Below are 17,403 nucleotides of genomic sequence, written 5' to 3' on the forward strand. Positions count from 1 at the left end.
TACTATCACTTATGCATGGATCACATCTCCCTACACTCTTAAGTTGTGTAAGGCTCCAGTGACTTTACCTGCCCAACACTCACGGCTGACTCTGGCTCTTATTATCTCTCACAGCAGGGGAGTCACAGGCAGCAAGCAGGGATTCTATTCACCATTAGCAAATTGCTGATTACTGACAGATAACTCATAATCAGGGTTTGTGAATGCACAGACTAGAATTAATCCCACTTAATATTACCTCTTAAGAAAAATAATATTATAAGAGGAAGACAGCCAGGAAAAGCACAATAGGACCCTCCCAGCAGCCAGCTCTGGTTTAACCACATGCTTTCACTTTCATTTTCGGATGGGACATCAGGTTTAAGCAATCCCATCTTTTAGCCCAAGTCTGTTGCACCCCAAAAAGCAATTCCTCATTAGAATCATGGAATGGTAGGGGTTGGAAGGGACCTTTAGAGATCATCCTGTTCAACCCCCCCTGCCAAAGCAAGTCCACCTAGAACGCATCCAGGAGGGTTTTGAAGACCTCCAGAGTTTTGGAGTGCCATGCTATGAATCACTCTAGGGAACTAACTTGGCTGAAAAATATACAGACTTATTTTTGTGGAGTTTTTTCTTTCAGACGGATTAGTTCCTGATTAAACCTACAGTGGATCCAAATAAATACTGGAAGGAATAACAAAAGGGGAGAAGTATTTTGCATCAGTACTGCTGACAACACTTCTGCAGTCAGCAGCATTGATTGGTGTTTGACAAATTTTATTTCTCCTTGCAAATTATCTTGTGTTCTTCACAGAAACAGAAGAAAAAGTTACCTGGACTAAAAAAATCCAACCCAATAAAGAAGATATGGCTGAGTAAAGAAGCAATGCTAAATAATGGAACCACACAAACAGAAATTAACATGTACAATAGGGTAGAGAGAGAAAGAAAAGGAGCAAGAACTAGGAAGATCAGAAACAGATGAAGGAAGAGATCAAACTGAAAGGGGAATGGGAGAAGAGCAAAACAATGACAAAGAAAGGAGTACAAAGTGTAAAACAAAAAAAAAATCAGAAGAGCAAAAAAGCAGAAAGCAGTGCCATTAAAAAAAAAAAAATCAGATATGGTATCACGCCTTTATCTTTCTCAGAGCAGAAAGCCAGCAACTCCCCAGCTCTCAAGCAAAGGCTCTGGCCTTCTGATTTGGTGGATTAGAAAACCATTGTTCCTCAGAAGACCCAACCAAGTTTGGCAGCCCGAAGCATCTTCCTTTGGCAGCTGAGACCAGCAGTACCTGGATTAATTCAGAACACTTCTGTAAAGTACTATTCCCACATTGCTTGCAAGAGAGAAAACATACCCAGAAAAGCACTAAAACTCCCACAAACTATTGATTCACATTTCCCTTAAATGTATGTCAAGTGCCCTTTGTCAACCACAGAAGTCCAGAATCCTAGGGGTTGGAAGGGACCTCTAAGGTCTAGTCCAATCCCCCCTGCTAAAGTAGGTCCACCTAGATCAGGGAGTTTCCCCCTTTGTCTCCTCTTTTCCAGGCTAAACAGCCCCAGGTCCCACAGCTTTTGCTCTGAACAGAGACATGTTCCACTCCCCTCAGCATCTTGGTGTCCCTGCACTGGCCTCTCTCCAGAAGTTCCCTGTCCCTCTTGAGCTGGGGAGCCCAGAACTGGACACAGGACTCCAGATGAGGCCTCAGCAGGGCAGAGTAGAGGGTGAGCAGAATCTCCCTCGACCTGCTGCCCACACTCTCCTTGATGCCCCCCAGGCTGCCATTGGCTTCTTGGCCACAAGGGCACGTTGCTGCTCATGGTCAGTTTATTATGATCCAGCACTCCCAGGTCTCTCTCCACAGAGCTCCTTGCAGATATTGGTTCCTTGCTGTGGACAACGATTCCTGACAACAAGGTGAACCTATCAGACAGCTGTTGCTGGAAGGAGTGAATCTATCCCTCCCACTTCATGTACATCGCTGGTTTTTGAATTTTAATGTCTGTTGCTTGCTTGTCTTACAACCACAAATTTTCCTACTATCTTCTCTCTTCATCTTTTTCTCATCTTTCCCTATACTACCGATGTATGTAGAAGTACATCCAAAGCAGCATTCAGAGAACAGGATCCTCTTCTCCCTGGGGACCATATCAGACTCATCTTTGCACAAATATGAAGGAGGGGGATAGTTGTTTTGCTCTAGAATACTGCCAATTACCTCAGTGAAAACAACATACAGCACTTACATGGCTAGGAATGACACTTGCTAACAATCACCTAGTATAAACACTCTAATTTTCCAACAGACAATTGGAAAAAGTAGCATTTGAAAATAAAGAGTGTCCTGTTTGACAGGTGTAAATTGGCTCCTTTCCACAACAGCCACAAGCTAACATCTTGCTCCTGTCAAAAGCATGACCTACACTCAAGCCTCATTAAAACAAGATAGAGTTAAATTGGTATATCACAAGCTTTCAATCTCAGAAATGAACATTGACCTCTATCATTCTATCCCTGCAGGCAAAGTTATCCAATTCAGGTAATGGCCATGCAGCCAACATCGTCTGACACCATTTGTAAAAATGGGTCTCTCAGGTAAATACAACTTAATGGTAAATTTCTGCTTCCTTCCAATTACTAAGCTGCACGAGAAGCTGCCTCTAAAAATGTGTCTCATCTAGCTGCCAGGCAAGAGCACCATCTGGTGTACAGTTAGACTTTCAACCTGTTTTTGGAGCAGGCTTTTTGTTTGTTTGGGTTTTTTAATTATGTTGCTTGTTTGCAGTTAGGGGTTTTTGTTTTATTGGGGTTTTTAGTTTTTTGTTGTTTTTTTTTTTTTAAGCAAACTTACTTTGCACTGGATCTAACTCCATGAAATAGGCACAAAAAAGCTTCAAAGCAAGCTATGAACAGCTTCTTTACTTTGGTGGGGGAGGGAGGAGAAGTAAAACAATTTAAATTGGTGGGTTTTTATAGATAACTATTTTCCCCTAAAAAAAAAAACAAAACAACAAACAATGCTGTATTACATGACTTCTCAGAAAGGTCATGGATATGCTGTAATAATTGTTGTCAGGGATCTCAGAGGAAAAAAAAAGCTTCATCAGATGCTGCCAACTACGTACCACCTTTACAAGCTTTAAAACCCTTGACAATACCATATCTTCTTGCTAACCTCTGGCTATTCTCCATGCAGAAGTCAAAAATCTTTTGTCCTCCTCACTCTTCACAAAAATAACATCTAGGAAATGCTGCTTCATTTACCCTAACCATTTTCCCTCCCAGTTATCTTAACTTTTTCACTCGCAGGCACTCAGGAGTAGGAGACAGATCACCTACCCAATCTGCTCCTAATTGTGGGGAAAATAAATGTGTGTCTCTGCCTTCCAGAACCTACTGTGCACAAGACACAGCACACAGGTCAGTCACGTAACACTGTAAACTATACCCCCCTAGAAACTGTATTCTTATTCTTCATTCACTAGTTCGTATTCAAGCTTTGAGAGTTCAGAGTAGCCACAAATCTGCACCAGTTTGTCACCTTCTGAAAAAAAGCCACAGGACAAACCTTTGACTAACATTCATTTTGAAGGGAGCTCTGCTTTAACCAAAAAATATAAATTTAAAGATGGCAATAAAGTTGGCCAGAACAGCTCCCAAATACTTCTAATTTATTAAAGATTGAAAGTGTTCCAAATTTTAGCAGTAACACATCATGGCCTAATTGAACCTGTTACACAAGTGTTTAGGTGTAGTCTGTTACAACTCTGTGAAAAACTTGGGCCCTTTGCAAGGAAATACTGCTAATATTAAAAGGGTTAAATAAGACATTCACCTGACAGAAAAGTAGCTGGTCACAATATAAACTGCAAAATCAGTTTAAGTGATGCTCAAAAGGGATTCAGTAATATCAGATTGTTCTTGTAAGACTGATAATAAATACACCAGCCAATTAATTTCGCAATGGATTGGGGTTAACGTAAGTCAGAAGGAATTATGTTCTGATTTCTGGAGACGTGATACAGATTCTCTCAAAAATACAAACTCTGCTTATACCTACACAACTTGCTAGAGTGAAAAGACAGGCAAAACATCAATTTTATATATTTAGAAACTATTTTTATGGAACTATTTGTCAAGCTTCTTTTTAAAGTGTAAAAGAGTGGAGATAAAAAAAGCCATACAGTCTAAGAAACTCAACAGCTAACCTACAATTAAGTTACAAAAGATGCACAATTCACTGAAGTTTAGTGGAAACATTATACATTGGGAGTCTTTAGCAATTCCAGAAATACCAGAGGCTCTCCAAGAAAAGCACCCCAAAACAACCACCAACAAGCACACAGGAGGGGAAAAAAGAAAACTGACACTCCAACGCTACAGACACTACCTCTGATCTTCTGTAAACACATGATCAAAGTTTAGTTCTTCAAAAAGTACTCTCTTACCTGTTTGTTGGCGTGGTAAAGCTAAAAGACAGCAGCTGATTCCAGAATGGGTCATTCTCAGAGATGGGCTCTGCTCCTGATAGTTTTTTTAGGTATTCATTTTCTGGAAGCTCACTGATGCTGCTATTTGCTCCCATCTTCTTTATTTGGCAAATTTCCTTCTAAATTTTCTTTTCTTCAAGGGAAACAAACAAAAAAAAAAGAAGCATTTGTAAAGTTTTTTGTATGAATAAGGAATATAGAGATCCAAAGTCAGCTATCAGTAAAGCTTCAGTTCACTACCTTGAACAATTACTGAAACACAGAAAGCAGGCACATAGGAAGAGATTAAAAGGGTTTTCTTTCAACAAACTTAGGACAACAGCATCTTCATCCAAGGAAGTTAAAAGTTACCGTGCTATATACTTCAGTCATCATCTCATTTGGACTTCTTAAGTTACACTCCACAAGAACACAGTGTCATAATTGTGTCAATACCAAGGCTGCTAGCAGAGGGAAAAACTGCAAGGAATTCACAATTGAGACAAGCTATTCAAGACATATTCAATTTATGCAGAGCTAGAAAATGATTCCTGTTGTCACTAAAGGCAATTCACCAGGCAGGTAATTCCTGCGTGCCATCACTGTTCTACACCTTGAAAGCCTCACCCTCACCAGAGTAGGCCCAGACATTATCACTGCTGCAGAGAAAACCTGTCTCCAGTGAGGAAAGCTATTGCTGACCAGCCATCAATCTCCTGATCTCTGTAAAACTATGTGCTTGATTCCAGGCAACTGCTTCCAGGGAGGCTAAAGCTAAAAAGTTAAGACATCAGAAATAAAATTGTGTTTTGAAGTCACACCACAGAAGTTGGTAGAGATATGCTCCAAATCCTCTTTCCATTACTAGCTTGATTTGTGCAAAGAATCAGAAGATTTCAGTTCTACGTGCTGCTTGTCAGCACTTCTCAACTTTAGAAACATTTTTTGTAAAGAAAAATAGTGTCACAATGCTATTAACTATGTGTCAGGGATGCTCCTAAGTATCTTACATCTTTCAAGTCCATCTGCTTCAATAATCTTCCACATTTTGAGGAGAAATAACTGTAACATTCTATTAAAAAAGAAACCCCATCATCTAGAGAAGAGTGCTTTGCAGTCAGTGTATTACTGTGTAAGCTACATTTTCACTTCTGAGCTGGCAGAAGGCTTAAGAACAGGGACAACTGTATTAAAAGACGCAAGATACTACTCAGCAGCAACTCTTCCCTTGGTCTCAACAAAGACACAGGAACGGTTTCAAGAATCAATCCAGTGCTGATTCTCACAAACTCGTTATCTTTGCAGAAGGAGTTACTTCCAGAAAAAGACCATGCTAATAGCAGTTAATATTAATAAAGAACAATACAAAACCAGGGAAAACATACTAAAAAGAAAAAATACACAGCCAGGACAGATGGAGAGTACAATACAGGATAGTGTTAAATAATAAAGGTCTTTAAAATGTAAGATACTAAAAAAAAATATAAGGAAAACATTTACTATTTTCTAAATTTTGTTTCTAGGGGACATTGTAGACTAGGAAAATATGACTCCACACTGCACAGAATTGATTTCCACCACCTCCCTGATGGGCAAAAGCAGACATACAGAAGGGAAAGTCCTGAGAAAGTTAGAAAGACAGGATTCACTGTAAACTAACACCAAGATAAGAAATCTCAGCTCACTGAAATTCGAACTCCTCGTTAGTAAAGGCCTTGAAGACCCTGAATGCTAACAACTAAGAAGCTGGTGTGCAGACAGCTGCAAACAAGAAGGACTTGGAATGTGGAAAACAGAATTGTTTGCAGCCTGCTCCCTGGCATGGAAATCTACCAGAGATACTGTACAAGTGTAATCTCAAAGAGGACTTATTACAATATGAAGTGGGGATAGGTCATGAATATGTAATAGGCACTTATGCATACCCCTACCTGTACCCTATAAGTAGCTCTTTGTTAGACAATAGTGTGTGAGCTGAGCAGAAGTATCTCCCTCGCACCCCTAGTGTAATACATACCTGCTTTATAACCCTTAACCGTGTTACAGAGTTTGTTCCACACGTCATCCCTTTATATCTGACCAAAGAGGAGACAGAAGCAACAACCTTATTTCATATATGTCTCATTTTAAAAAAAGTTGACACTGCCTACAGCATTTGCAGAGCCATTTTTGTCACGGGGACTACCTGCAGGAAGAGAAATTTAAGTCTTCAGTTCCCCGTGCCAGTGCTCTGACCTTGCCCTAAATCTTTAGCCTGTCCTCCTAAGGTGAGTCACTCCATTTAATTTGCTATTTAACAAGCTACTTAGAGAGCTTGCTGCAGCTCCCGAAGCTCCCCATCCATTTAACCCATTTCCTCAGCAATACAAGAGCAATGGGAACAGCTTGCAAGCCAGTTCTTGAAAAGAGTCGGCATGCTTTCCAAATTTCCCTCAGTATCCTGGTAGGTCAAATTCCATTAAAACAAATCCTTCAAAATAAACAATGCCTTAAAGGCAAGTTTTAGCAGGAGTATTTTCAGGGTCAGTGTCAAATTCACATTGACCATGAACACATCCACTTCTGTAGCCAAAGGTATACTCGTGAGTAAGGGGAGAGTTGCTGGCTAGAATCTCTTGGGAGCTCTCCCTATCACCCAGCTGCTTCCTTTCAAACTGCAGGGAACACTTTTTTAATTCTACAGCACTGCCTCCAAGTGACAGAAAAATAAAGTAGTAGCTTATTTGTTTTCCCTATAAATGAAATACACATCAAGCCACTGAGATCTGCCAAAAGAATCCAGTCGCTAGCTTGAGCTCCAAATACTCACAGAGCTAGTTAGTAGGTATATGGACTTTGTGAGCTTTGCCTTCTACTCATTTCTGAGCCAGTAAATCTTACAGCAATCAAAAAAACACACAGATTTTTAGCTGATGCATGCCAGGAGCACTTCTGCCTCTCCTAAGAATGTTGTATTCAGTATACTCCTCTCAAGTAAAAATCTCATCAAGTTCTACTGCCACTTAATGTAGATGACCATAACAAAGCTAACTCCTCCTGTCAGGGACTTCTGACTCAAAACCTCAGTGCTCTACAATGATTTTATGATACAGCCAAAGCACCTCAGTTCCTGCAACCTCAACAGCCATAGGTCCAGCTTTAAATAAAAAAGACATTTCTCAGGAAGATCATCCATCAGGTAACAGAGGAAATAAGACTTTGCCTTGGAGTTCGTGAATATCCTACAGGAAGAACATCTAAAAATAAAAACATAAAAGATACCAAGATTTAATTTCTGGGCATTTTGACAAAGGTACAAGATTAACATCAATGCTTTAACTTAGATTGTTAGATGTTATCCATGCTCTCCAGTGTTTCCAAGATAGATGCTATTTTACATTTCCCACCCTAAATCAAACATACTAGTAAATGCAGACATGTTTCTTTCAGAAACAAGTGCCTTTAGCTGAGAAGATCACTCAAATATAATGTGTAACCACTTCAAGTTCCAAATTTATTTTGCTGAAGAGGCACTATTGCTGTGCCTCTAACACTATATGCTGGTTAAGGCAGTCGAGGTTGAAATCTTCAGACGTAAGGTGGGTCAGTACTCGGAAAACAATTGCCACAACAATTTTTAGATAGCATCTAATTCTCATTTATCCATGATTTTCCTTAAACTTGACCTGCATAACAGCTCCTGATGGAAAGAAAGGCTCCTCCAGGGAATCCCAAAGTCACTACTGAATACAAGGTTAAACAGATTCTGTTTCCTCACATGCTGAAGTGTGATAGCCACAAGAAACAGGAAAACTCCTTTCAATCCAAAAAAGTCAGCTCTAATCCCAACAGTAAATTACCAAATGAAATGTAAACTTTTTTTTTCATGAAATACACCAAATATGTCCATGATTAATTTTTTAAAAAGTTAGGCATTCTCTGGAAAAGCTATTAATTTAATTATTTGCCAAAAAAAAAACCCTTATAGACACAATTGGTTAGCAAGTCATTTAGTTAAATACAGTATTATTAACTCTACCAACACCTCTTGCTTTCTAAATAAGCTGGAAACACTCCCAAAGAATCACAGTCTGGTCTACAAGTGTTACGCTCTATTAAACCCAACATCTATTTAGTCCCCTGATGTGGCTCCACAATGTTGAAGCACTTAAAGCAAACAGGGAGTTTGGCTTGCACATGATGACTATTTCCAATCTCATATAGCTAGGGGTAGATACAAATCCCAAGTACTGTCCCTTCTAAAAGATTTTGGTATTAATTATTAACAATGTTTACAAGAATATCAATTATTCTCAAGCTAAAATCAATTCAGCAGTACATATATGCTGTGTCTAAGGTCAGATAAAACTCAAGGTACAGTATGTGTAATGTTGAGCTTGGAAAAAAAACCTGTCACACTCCCTAAGCCGACTACTTAAAGGCTATTTTAGACAAGTAATTATAGTTCCATTAGGTATTGAATCTACTAGTCTCACAACTTAATTGCCAATGCTGACATTTGGTAATCCATCCAGTATAGCCAGCTTCCCCTTCCAAAACTATCCCTGCTATGATTGCCTGGCTCAGTCTGCAGACAACCTGGATAATAAAGATTATATAGATTTTTTTTCTTTTCCACATGAGTACATTCAAGTCTCAGGACTGGAGACAGTCATGCAGACGACTTTACCATCTCCTCTGAGATCTGGTCTCCAGGTTGGGTCTTTAACAGAATCATATGAAAATAAATTAGGAATTGATACTACTAAACATTTGAAAATCTAACAGGATTTCATTTCCACATACAACAGGACTTTACTTGTCTTTACAGTTCACTGCTGTATGAACTAAAACAGACATTGCTTTCCTTTGAGGCAAAGCAGCCAATGTCACTGCAAAGATAAGAACGTATAAGACGTAATGCTGCTTATTCAGGTATTAGAAAAGCTGCTGCACTGAGATTTTTGGCTGGTTCTTATTTGCATCCAAGAACTGTATCCTTTAGACCGTCTTTCACCCGTGAGACATTAAAACATCCCACAAGATTCTAACATAAAACTTCCCACATAATTATCAGTCTACTGCAACATACATGTAATCCTCCACGTAACTGAAGACACAGACAACACGTTAACAGTAGGAATTGTTCAACTACAGTATTTTACTGTCCACACAACATATTTGAATTCTGTGTACTCAGTTACAAGAATATTTATACCTACGGATCAATAAGTATCACACATACCCACACGTTATGTACAGCTATCACATCCACAGATAACAGTCTAAAAAGAACTAATTTACATCTTGCAAATGTATATTCTCGTGCAGGACCAGAGTTAGAGGTCTGAGGTACGCCAGAGTCTCTGGTCTAAAGCAGTTGCACAGTCTCAATGCTGTGTCTTAACTTACTCACAAATATGAGGTTTTGTTCCTATTAAAATATCCCTATTTCCCACACAACACGTCTCAAAACAGGTCTAGGCCCACGGAAAGGAAGGCAGTCAAGGAGATCAAGTAAGTCCCAGAAGATGTAAGCATGTTGAAGATCTCCAAGGAAGGAGCCTCCACAAGACCTGCCTGGATATGTTCCTGTGCAACCTGATCTAGGTGAACCTGCTTCTGCAGGGGGGTTGGACTAGATGATCTCTAAAGGTCCCTTCCAACCCCTGCCATTCTATGATTCTATGTGCTTGCACGCAGTGCTTTAATCTTCAGCGCTCTACACCTCAGCTTCACTAAGCTTGTACCACGTTTCATCACATCCCAAAGACTGCAAAATCTTCACGACGTAAGAGTTGTTATTTCTGTCCCTCAGTAAACAACCACACAGCACCCTGGGACACAAAGCAAACGTTCCGAATGAAAACGTAACCCTAAAGAAACAATGTCATCTGGTCACCCACTGTATCTGAAAATCAGAATCTCTGTATTGATTGTGTTTAACTGCTGCCAGAAAGACCTGTGCTGTCTATTCAGAACAATTTTACAAGAATACAGTGAATTAGGTACTACCCATACGCAAAAGGTGCCAGAAAAGAACTGCAGAAATGAGCACTGATACTGTAAAACCAGAGATATGAGTCCAGCAGCTAAATTCCAGTTTCTTTTACCTACATAATCTCCAGATGCTTTCTGCCTGCTTCCAGAAAAACAAAAAAGCCAACAGTAAGCCGACCTTTTAATTCAAATCAGTTAAGTTAGCTCTCTGAAGCATGCACTTACATATCTGAAAAGCAAAGTGATAAAACTTATTAAGAACGAAGATAGCTCTGCAGCTTTCCTGGCATCTTGTTTATTCAACTGCACTGCTCAGGGAACTGTTTGTGGGAAGTCTTGGTGCTGTTAAGTGAGGGGTGAAAAACCATCCAAAACCCAAGAAATGTGACTTGATCTTTCTTCAAAGAGAAAAAGCAGTTGTACAAATATTTCACTCATACCAAGAGGTCATTTGTTAGGTTGAAAACATACTCCAAAGTGCAAAAACATTAAAATCTTTGATCTTACCAATTAAATGAGTAAACTTCTGCTCAACAGAAATCATGATGCAGAAATATACAGTAATGAGAATTCAGGCCTGTAAGAGATCTTTAGGAAAAAGAAAAATCTTTACAATCCTCAGACATTATTATTTTTTCTATTTTTAATCAGAGGAAAGCACTGAAATAATCTGTTCATAATGCATGTTAATGAGTTAAACTATTTCAGCTGTAACTTTCAGTGTAACCACTGCTTGGAATCCAACTCCTCTCATACACCAGTCACAGGCAAGCAGGAGGAGAGATTTCAGAACAGAAGAAATGCATCCTTCAATGACTACAAATTCAATGAACAATTCCTATTGGGTTTAATTTAATCAATTAGGCAGGAAAGACCGTTTCTTCTCATTTTACATTTCACTGTCCTGATGTGTAATTTTCCTCTCCCTTTCTCTTGCATAGTTGGTGATCACTCCTTTCTCCACTTTCCTTTACTCATACCTCTTACCTTTCCACACTGAAAGTGTTCAGACACATACAAGCACCATAAAAACACACACACAAAAAAAGGGGGTTTATGAAGTAAGAATGCCAAGGTCTTTTTGTGAAAAATGCAACACATGAGCACTTTTAGAGAACCTGTTTGACCATAAATGGAATCTCTCCTTGCAGGCTGGAGGTAAATACAATCTTTCTTTGCATTCTAAATTAGGGTCACATTCTGTTTCTCCTCTATGCACTGTTTTTCAGACTCTACCGAGATTGATGGCTACTGTCTGATGTCACAAAAGTCTCTGCTATATCTACAGTCCCTTAATCCTTCAAATTTTTTTGGGAGCAGCAATACACACTAGCCATGCACCAGGTACCAAAGTAAGATTCCTTCAAGCTCTACACCTCAGGACAGATGTACTTTTGGACAGCAGTAAGAAATGCAACAAAACCATTAAATGGTCCAAGCAATACTCAAGTACAAGAAAAATAAAGAAAAATCACATCTTAAAGTCTTTAGGTAGCTCACAAGATAATTGAATCTGACTTGTCCACTGTTTATTCTGCTTGATGAACAAACACAGCAATGATTTTGGGCCTCTTGGCCAGTAACTTGTTCTGATGCCTTCTATTTCTCTACCAAGAGCCTAAAGAAAGCAGCACGGCAGTGCTGTTAGCATGGATCTTTCTGCTGAAACCTAAAGAGTCTTGAACATAGCAGAAGTGATTAATCTTGATGGATTTACTGCAGGCAAAGCAGGCCCTGATAGGGAAGGAAAACTGCAGCTGAAAACACTAGTGACAATACTGTGTCTTCTGCTCCAGTTCCTTTTCCACACGCACTTGGGTGGGAGTCAGTTGTCAATAAAAGTCTAATTCTGCAGAGTACAATCTGTTTCCTTCATGTCCCACCTACAGGACAGCTGTTCTTCCCACAGCTGAAGAGATTTTTCAAGACCTTCTCAGGTAGTGTACTTCAAGTGGAAGAAATCAGACAGGAGTGAGCCCAGACACTGTGGCTGTTGATCAAACTGCTCCACAAGGGATGCTGTAAGTCACCTTTGTCATTGCCACTTCACCCTACGGTAATCCCAAGCCCTGCTGATCTTTAATAAAGTGTTCTGAAAAGAAAGTGAGAGAAAATTCAAATTATAACTTCTATAAATGAGACTCAGAGGCATGGCGTTCCTCAGTGCCATCTCAGGACCCTACATTTTGTTCTTTTCTTCACAATCAATTTGTGGTGATCAAATCTACTACTTTTGATCACTAAGGAGCAGCTCATTTACTTATTATCTCAAAATAGCTTATTTCAGACAAACCACCTTCACTGGTCACCTCCACAGCCTTGTCCTAACTGCAAATACTGATTCATGGGGTTGGGGGGAAAAAAAAAAATCAACCTTGCTCCAATTGCCTTCCTCTAAAATGATAAAAGATTCAAAAAAGCTTGACATAATAAGGCCATTCCTTCTCAGCTTTTGCCTCAGAACAATATCATCTGACACACAGTACTCTGAAAAAGTACAAAAACGTTATGTTATGGCACTGGACATCATTAAATAAATATACAATCATTTGTCACGAGCATGTTTTGAACACTTAAACCCCAAAACTACTGTATTTCTCTCCACCATATATCGGCTGTTACATTCATTAAGCGGGGTAAGAGACTCATTAAGTGACACAACTAATTGATATGAAGCATAGTTCTTCTCTAAGACACGTTTTCTCAGAGGCAAGACAGCAGGCTTTCACTGAAAGGATGCAAATCTCACCATTACCTTTCTGTGAAGAAGCTGGTGTCACTTCAGAGAGCTTCCATTTCACTTTTACAGGTAAAAATGCATTTATAGCATTGTAAGTACTTGTCTAATTTACACAGATGCAACAAAATATGTCTCTAGTTAATGTATATTAATTCCACAAGGTCTGTTAGACATTCCTTAAATGTGGCTATTTTAATGCTGCTAGTCATATTCCCACAGTGAAACACAGTACTTGAGGTCAAATCTCCCTGAAGGTTCAAAAGCCTCTAAAATTTGTCCTGAACAAAATGTAAAGCTACAAAAGCTACAAACATCATTTTTCTGACCTCCTACATCATCTCAATCATAACATATTATTAAATAATCACTGCACCGAGCCTACAGATGACTGTAGAGAGCAGAATGAAAGCAACAACTGTAGAAATACATTCTGTCCTAGAGGGCAATTCAAACAACTCAATTACCTCTTTCCTTGCTTTTGCATTACTACATCCCACGTCTAAGTCAGAACTCAAATGCAGTAAGTGATTTCTGGAATACATTCTGAAGTAATTTGTTTCACCTGATTAGCTACCCACCAGTCGAAGGGAGGAAGGCTGGGTCAAGCACATCTTATGTTTCCGTGGAAAAGGCTCAATTTTCCTCCACCTGTTAAATAACTACCACAGGTATACAACACATTTTTCAACACTTTCAAGAAGTGAAAATTCAAACAACAATTCTCCTTTGCACAGTGGGCAGACACTTCTTTAAAGATTTGCCTTCACCAGTGAGATTCCTGCTTACAGGACACTTGCACTGGAACTATAAAATGAGAACAAACTGAACTTTAAACAACAGTATCAACGGAATATAGATCTTAAAAAAAGCCCAAACTCTAATCAAGAATATCACACACTCTCAAGGGCTGGAAGAGACCTGGAAAGCTCATCCAGTGCAATCCCCCTGACAGAGCAGCATCACCTAAAGTAGGGCACACAGGAATTTGTCCAGCTGGGTTGGAATGTCTCCAGAGAAGGAGACTCCCACAGCCCATCTGGGCAGCCCCTGCCAGTGCTCCCTCACCTCAACAGGGAAGAGACTCTTCCTTGTATTTCTTTGGAACCTCTTCTGTTCCAGCTTGTACCCATTGCCCCTTATCCTGTCATTGGCCATCACTGAGCACAGCCTGGCTCCAGCCTCTTGACACCCACCCTTTACATGTTTGTAACCATGAATGAGGTCACCCCTCAGTCTCCTCCAAGCTACAGAGCCCCAGCTCCCTCAGCCTTTCATCACAAGGGAGATGTTCCTCTCACTTTATCATCTTTCTGGCCCTGCACTGAACTCTCTCCAGCAGCTCCCTGTCCTTCTGGAACTGAGGGGCCCAGAACTGGACACAATACTCCAGATGCACAACACGTGCTGAGACTTCACTTAACAGCTTAATAATACACTGCATAACAGTGCCAATACTACTGCATTTGACCACATCTTCTTCCAGTGGCCAAAAAGCAACAAATATAGCAAAGCTTTTCAAATTTGACACAAACTGCCTGATAATCTGTGATGGATTATAGTGCTGGAAATTTTGTTCGACAGGAAAATGTTTTATGATTAATTTGTCTCTTTGGATTTGTTTTTTCTAGTTCTCAGCATAGCTAACCTAAAAATCAATTTATGGTAATTAGTTACAGGGAGAAGGGTTGAATACAACAAGCCATGCTAAATCTAGCACAACTTAATAACGTATGTAGCTACTAGCTTGGTATAGTTATCTCTTTAAGGAAGAGATGTTAAGATTACTGTCACATGCATTAAGATTTTCTCCCTCTTTCAATCTGAGACATAAATAAACCTGTCTAATGGCCAAAGTGATGTTTTAAAAACAAAAGCATCTTTCTGAAGCTTAAAAGGTAGTTGAACTTAGGTGTTCATTAAAAGAGCTGGGATTTTTTTTAATATTTGTGTATTTTGCTCTATTTCAAAGGGTACACAATTATTCAGGCATCTGTACTCTTCCCACAATTGGGTATTATGCATGTTTTTACAACACAGCTATTTGTCTCTGCTTTAAACATTTCCCACAGCTAGGAATCTACCCACAGCATTAAAAAGTGCACGCTGTACACAGGAGGCCAAATTTGTTTTGTATGTCTACCTAATTTTACATTATCCTGTCATGATTTATATCACCCCTCTCCAGGCTCTACTGCAAATTCAATTTTACTTGCCAAAACGTGCAACTACTATAAGGTGCAATAGGCTTCCCACACAAGAGAACACACTTTGAAGACATATCACTCTCATCTTTAACCATCCCCTTTAACAACAGTTCATTGGGCATCACACAGGATTTCCTAGTTGTAATATCTTCTGTCAGTCCTCAGTATGTTAAAAACACCCTGGAGTTCTCCTAGTCATCTAACAAAATTACTGGAAACATCGTCAGAGCCATCAAAGTTTGGTATTACTTTGCTATAAATACCTTTCTACTGAATTTATCACAAAATATTAAGTAGGAGATGCTGCACAAGTAAAACACCAGCAGAGGACAGGAAGAGAAGGAGCTGATGGCTGCTTCAGACAGGTGAGAGTGTTGAGCATAGTCCAGCATCCCCAGGGCCATCCACGGTGCTTTCCTGATGCAGCAGGAACATGAAAAGAGGAAACAGCCCAAGAAGAGCGGAGAATAAGGCCTATCTGAGCTCCTGGCAATTTAAGGAGCAATAACGATTTTTAAGTCACCCAAAGTGGAGTAACCGCAATGGTTTTCACTTGGGAATCAACAAAATGGTAGGTTACACAACCCAGTGGCCTGCCTTCAGAAACTGACCCAACCACCCAGGAGCTTCTTTCCACCCCCCTGTACTCAAAAAGCGCTCAGTGCAGGAAATATTAACAGTCTACTTACTTCTGCAAATACCTCAAATGACTGTAACCGCAGCCCAGGGTGTTATCCCTCGTTCCACTCAATGAACAACATCAGATTACAACCTCGCAGACTCACTACACTCAGCGTAAAAGATATTTTTAAAAGATAAACAATGCTTGGCGTGAAAGCCTACAAGGCAAAACCTGCTGCCAACTAAGATAAGATACCAATTCTCTTTTACATCCAAATATTCCCCACTCTTGCTAGATGTTATCCTTCAGAAGCATGAAAACAAACTGGCAAGAGCAAGGCTGAGAAGACCCGTTATATTACGATGGCAATCACCGAGCACGATTAGAAGTGTCCAGTTTGCAAAAACAGAAAGGGAAAGATCACGCTTTTACAGTCTTTTCACTAATAAGGTATGTCACTAATAGCACAAAACAAGAAACACCAGCATGAAACTCTCTCACCCCGGTCCTGACCCCTGCGCAGGCCCGACGCCGAGCGCAGGATCGCCGGGGACCCTGCCCGAGGGGCTGGAGGGGCACCGCAGCCCCCCGAGCTCCCCCGTGGGTGCAGTGCCGCGGGACCGGACACACGGCAGAGCCGGAGGCCCCGGGAACTCTCCGCAGCGACGGTGCTGAGACTCACAGCACCAGCCCTCTATCGCGACACGGGGCCGAGTAACGATGAGTGTCGCGATAAGCGGACAACCGAGACGTTCAGGGGCGCGTGGCAGCTCCCTGCGCTTCCTCCTCCCCCTTCGCAGCCAGCACCGAGGAGGACGGGGCGGGACTCCCGCCATCGGCCGCCGCCCGCGCACCCTCCGGCGATAACCCGCCGGTACCGCCGCGGCCCCGCTTACCCCGTCCGCGCGCAGCTGAAGCGCAGGAGGCGGCCCGTACCGCCGTCCCGGCACGCAGGCTCCGCCGCTCGGACGGCTCCCTGGGCCCCGGCCGCTGAGCTCCGGGCTCGGCTCCCCTCAGCGGCCGCCCGCCCCCTGCTCCGACCCGCGCGCCGCGGGGGCGCTGCCCAGGGTCCCCCGGCCGGCGCACGCGCGCTGCCCGCTCTGCCGCCGCCTCCGGCCCGTCCACGTCGCCACCGCGCCCCCGCGGCGCATGCGCACGGGCCGCCAAGGGTGGGAGGCGGTGGCGGCCGCGCGGGGCATGCTGGGAGTTGTAGTCCCGACGGCGGCCGCTCAGCGCCCTCCCCTGAGCCCTTCCCACGGCAAAAGGAGTCTCGTCATAACACCCTCCCCAACCCTGCCCCGGGATCGTCTGAGGCACCGACCGACTGCCTCGGCCGCCTCTGCTCGGAGGGCAGCGTTTTCAGTCAGTGGGACGGGAAGTAACTCGAGCACGTGGAACCCA

At 41.5% G+C, this 17,403-nt stretch overlaps 1 protein-coding gene across 1 annotated transcript in view; it reads right to left on the reverse strand.

Annotated features, from left to right (window-relative positions):
- DYM (dymeclin) overlaps window positions 1–17,075 on the reverse strand; it is a 231,561-nt gene extending 214,486 nt beyond the window's left edge. The window contains exons 1-2 of the mRNA XM_062017992.1: window positions 16,899–17,075; window positions 4,437–4,611 (exon numbers count right to left, since the gene is read on the reverse strand). Of these exons, the coding sequence (XP_061873976.1) occupies window positions 4,437–4,573 (137 nt within the window). The 5' untranslated portion in view covers window positions 4,574–4,611; window positions 16,899–17,075. The remainder of the gene's footprint in view (window positions 1–4,436; window positions 4,612–16,898) is intronic.
- Between the last annotated feature and the right edge of the window lie 328 nt (window positions 17,076–17,403).

This window comes from Colius striatus, chromosome Z, assembly GCF_028858725.1.
Source record: "Colius striatus isolate bColStr4 chromosome Z, bColStr4.1.hap1, whole genome shotgun sequence".
Taxonomy (NCBI): Eukaryota; Metazoa; Chordata; class Aves; order Coliiformes; family Coliidae; genus Colius; species Colius striatus.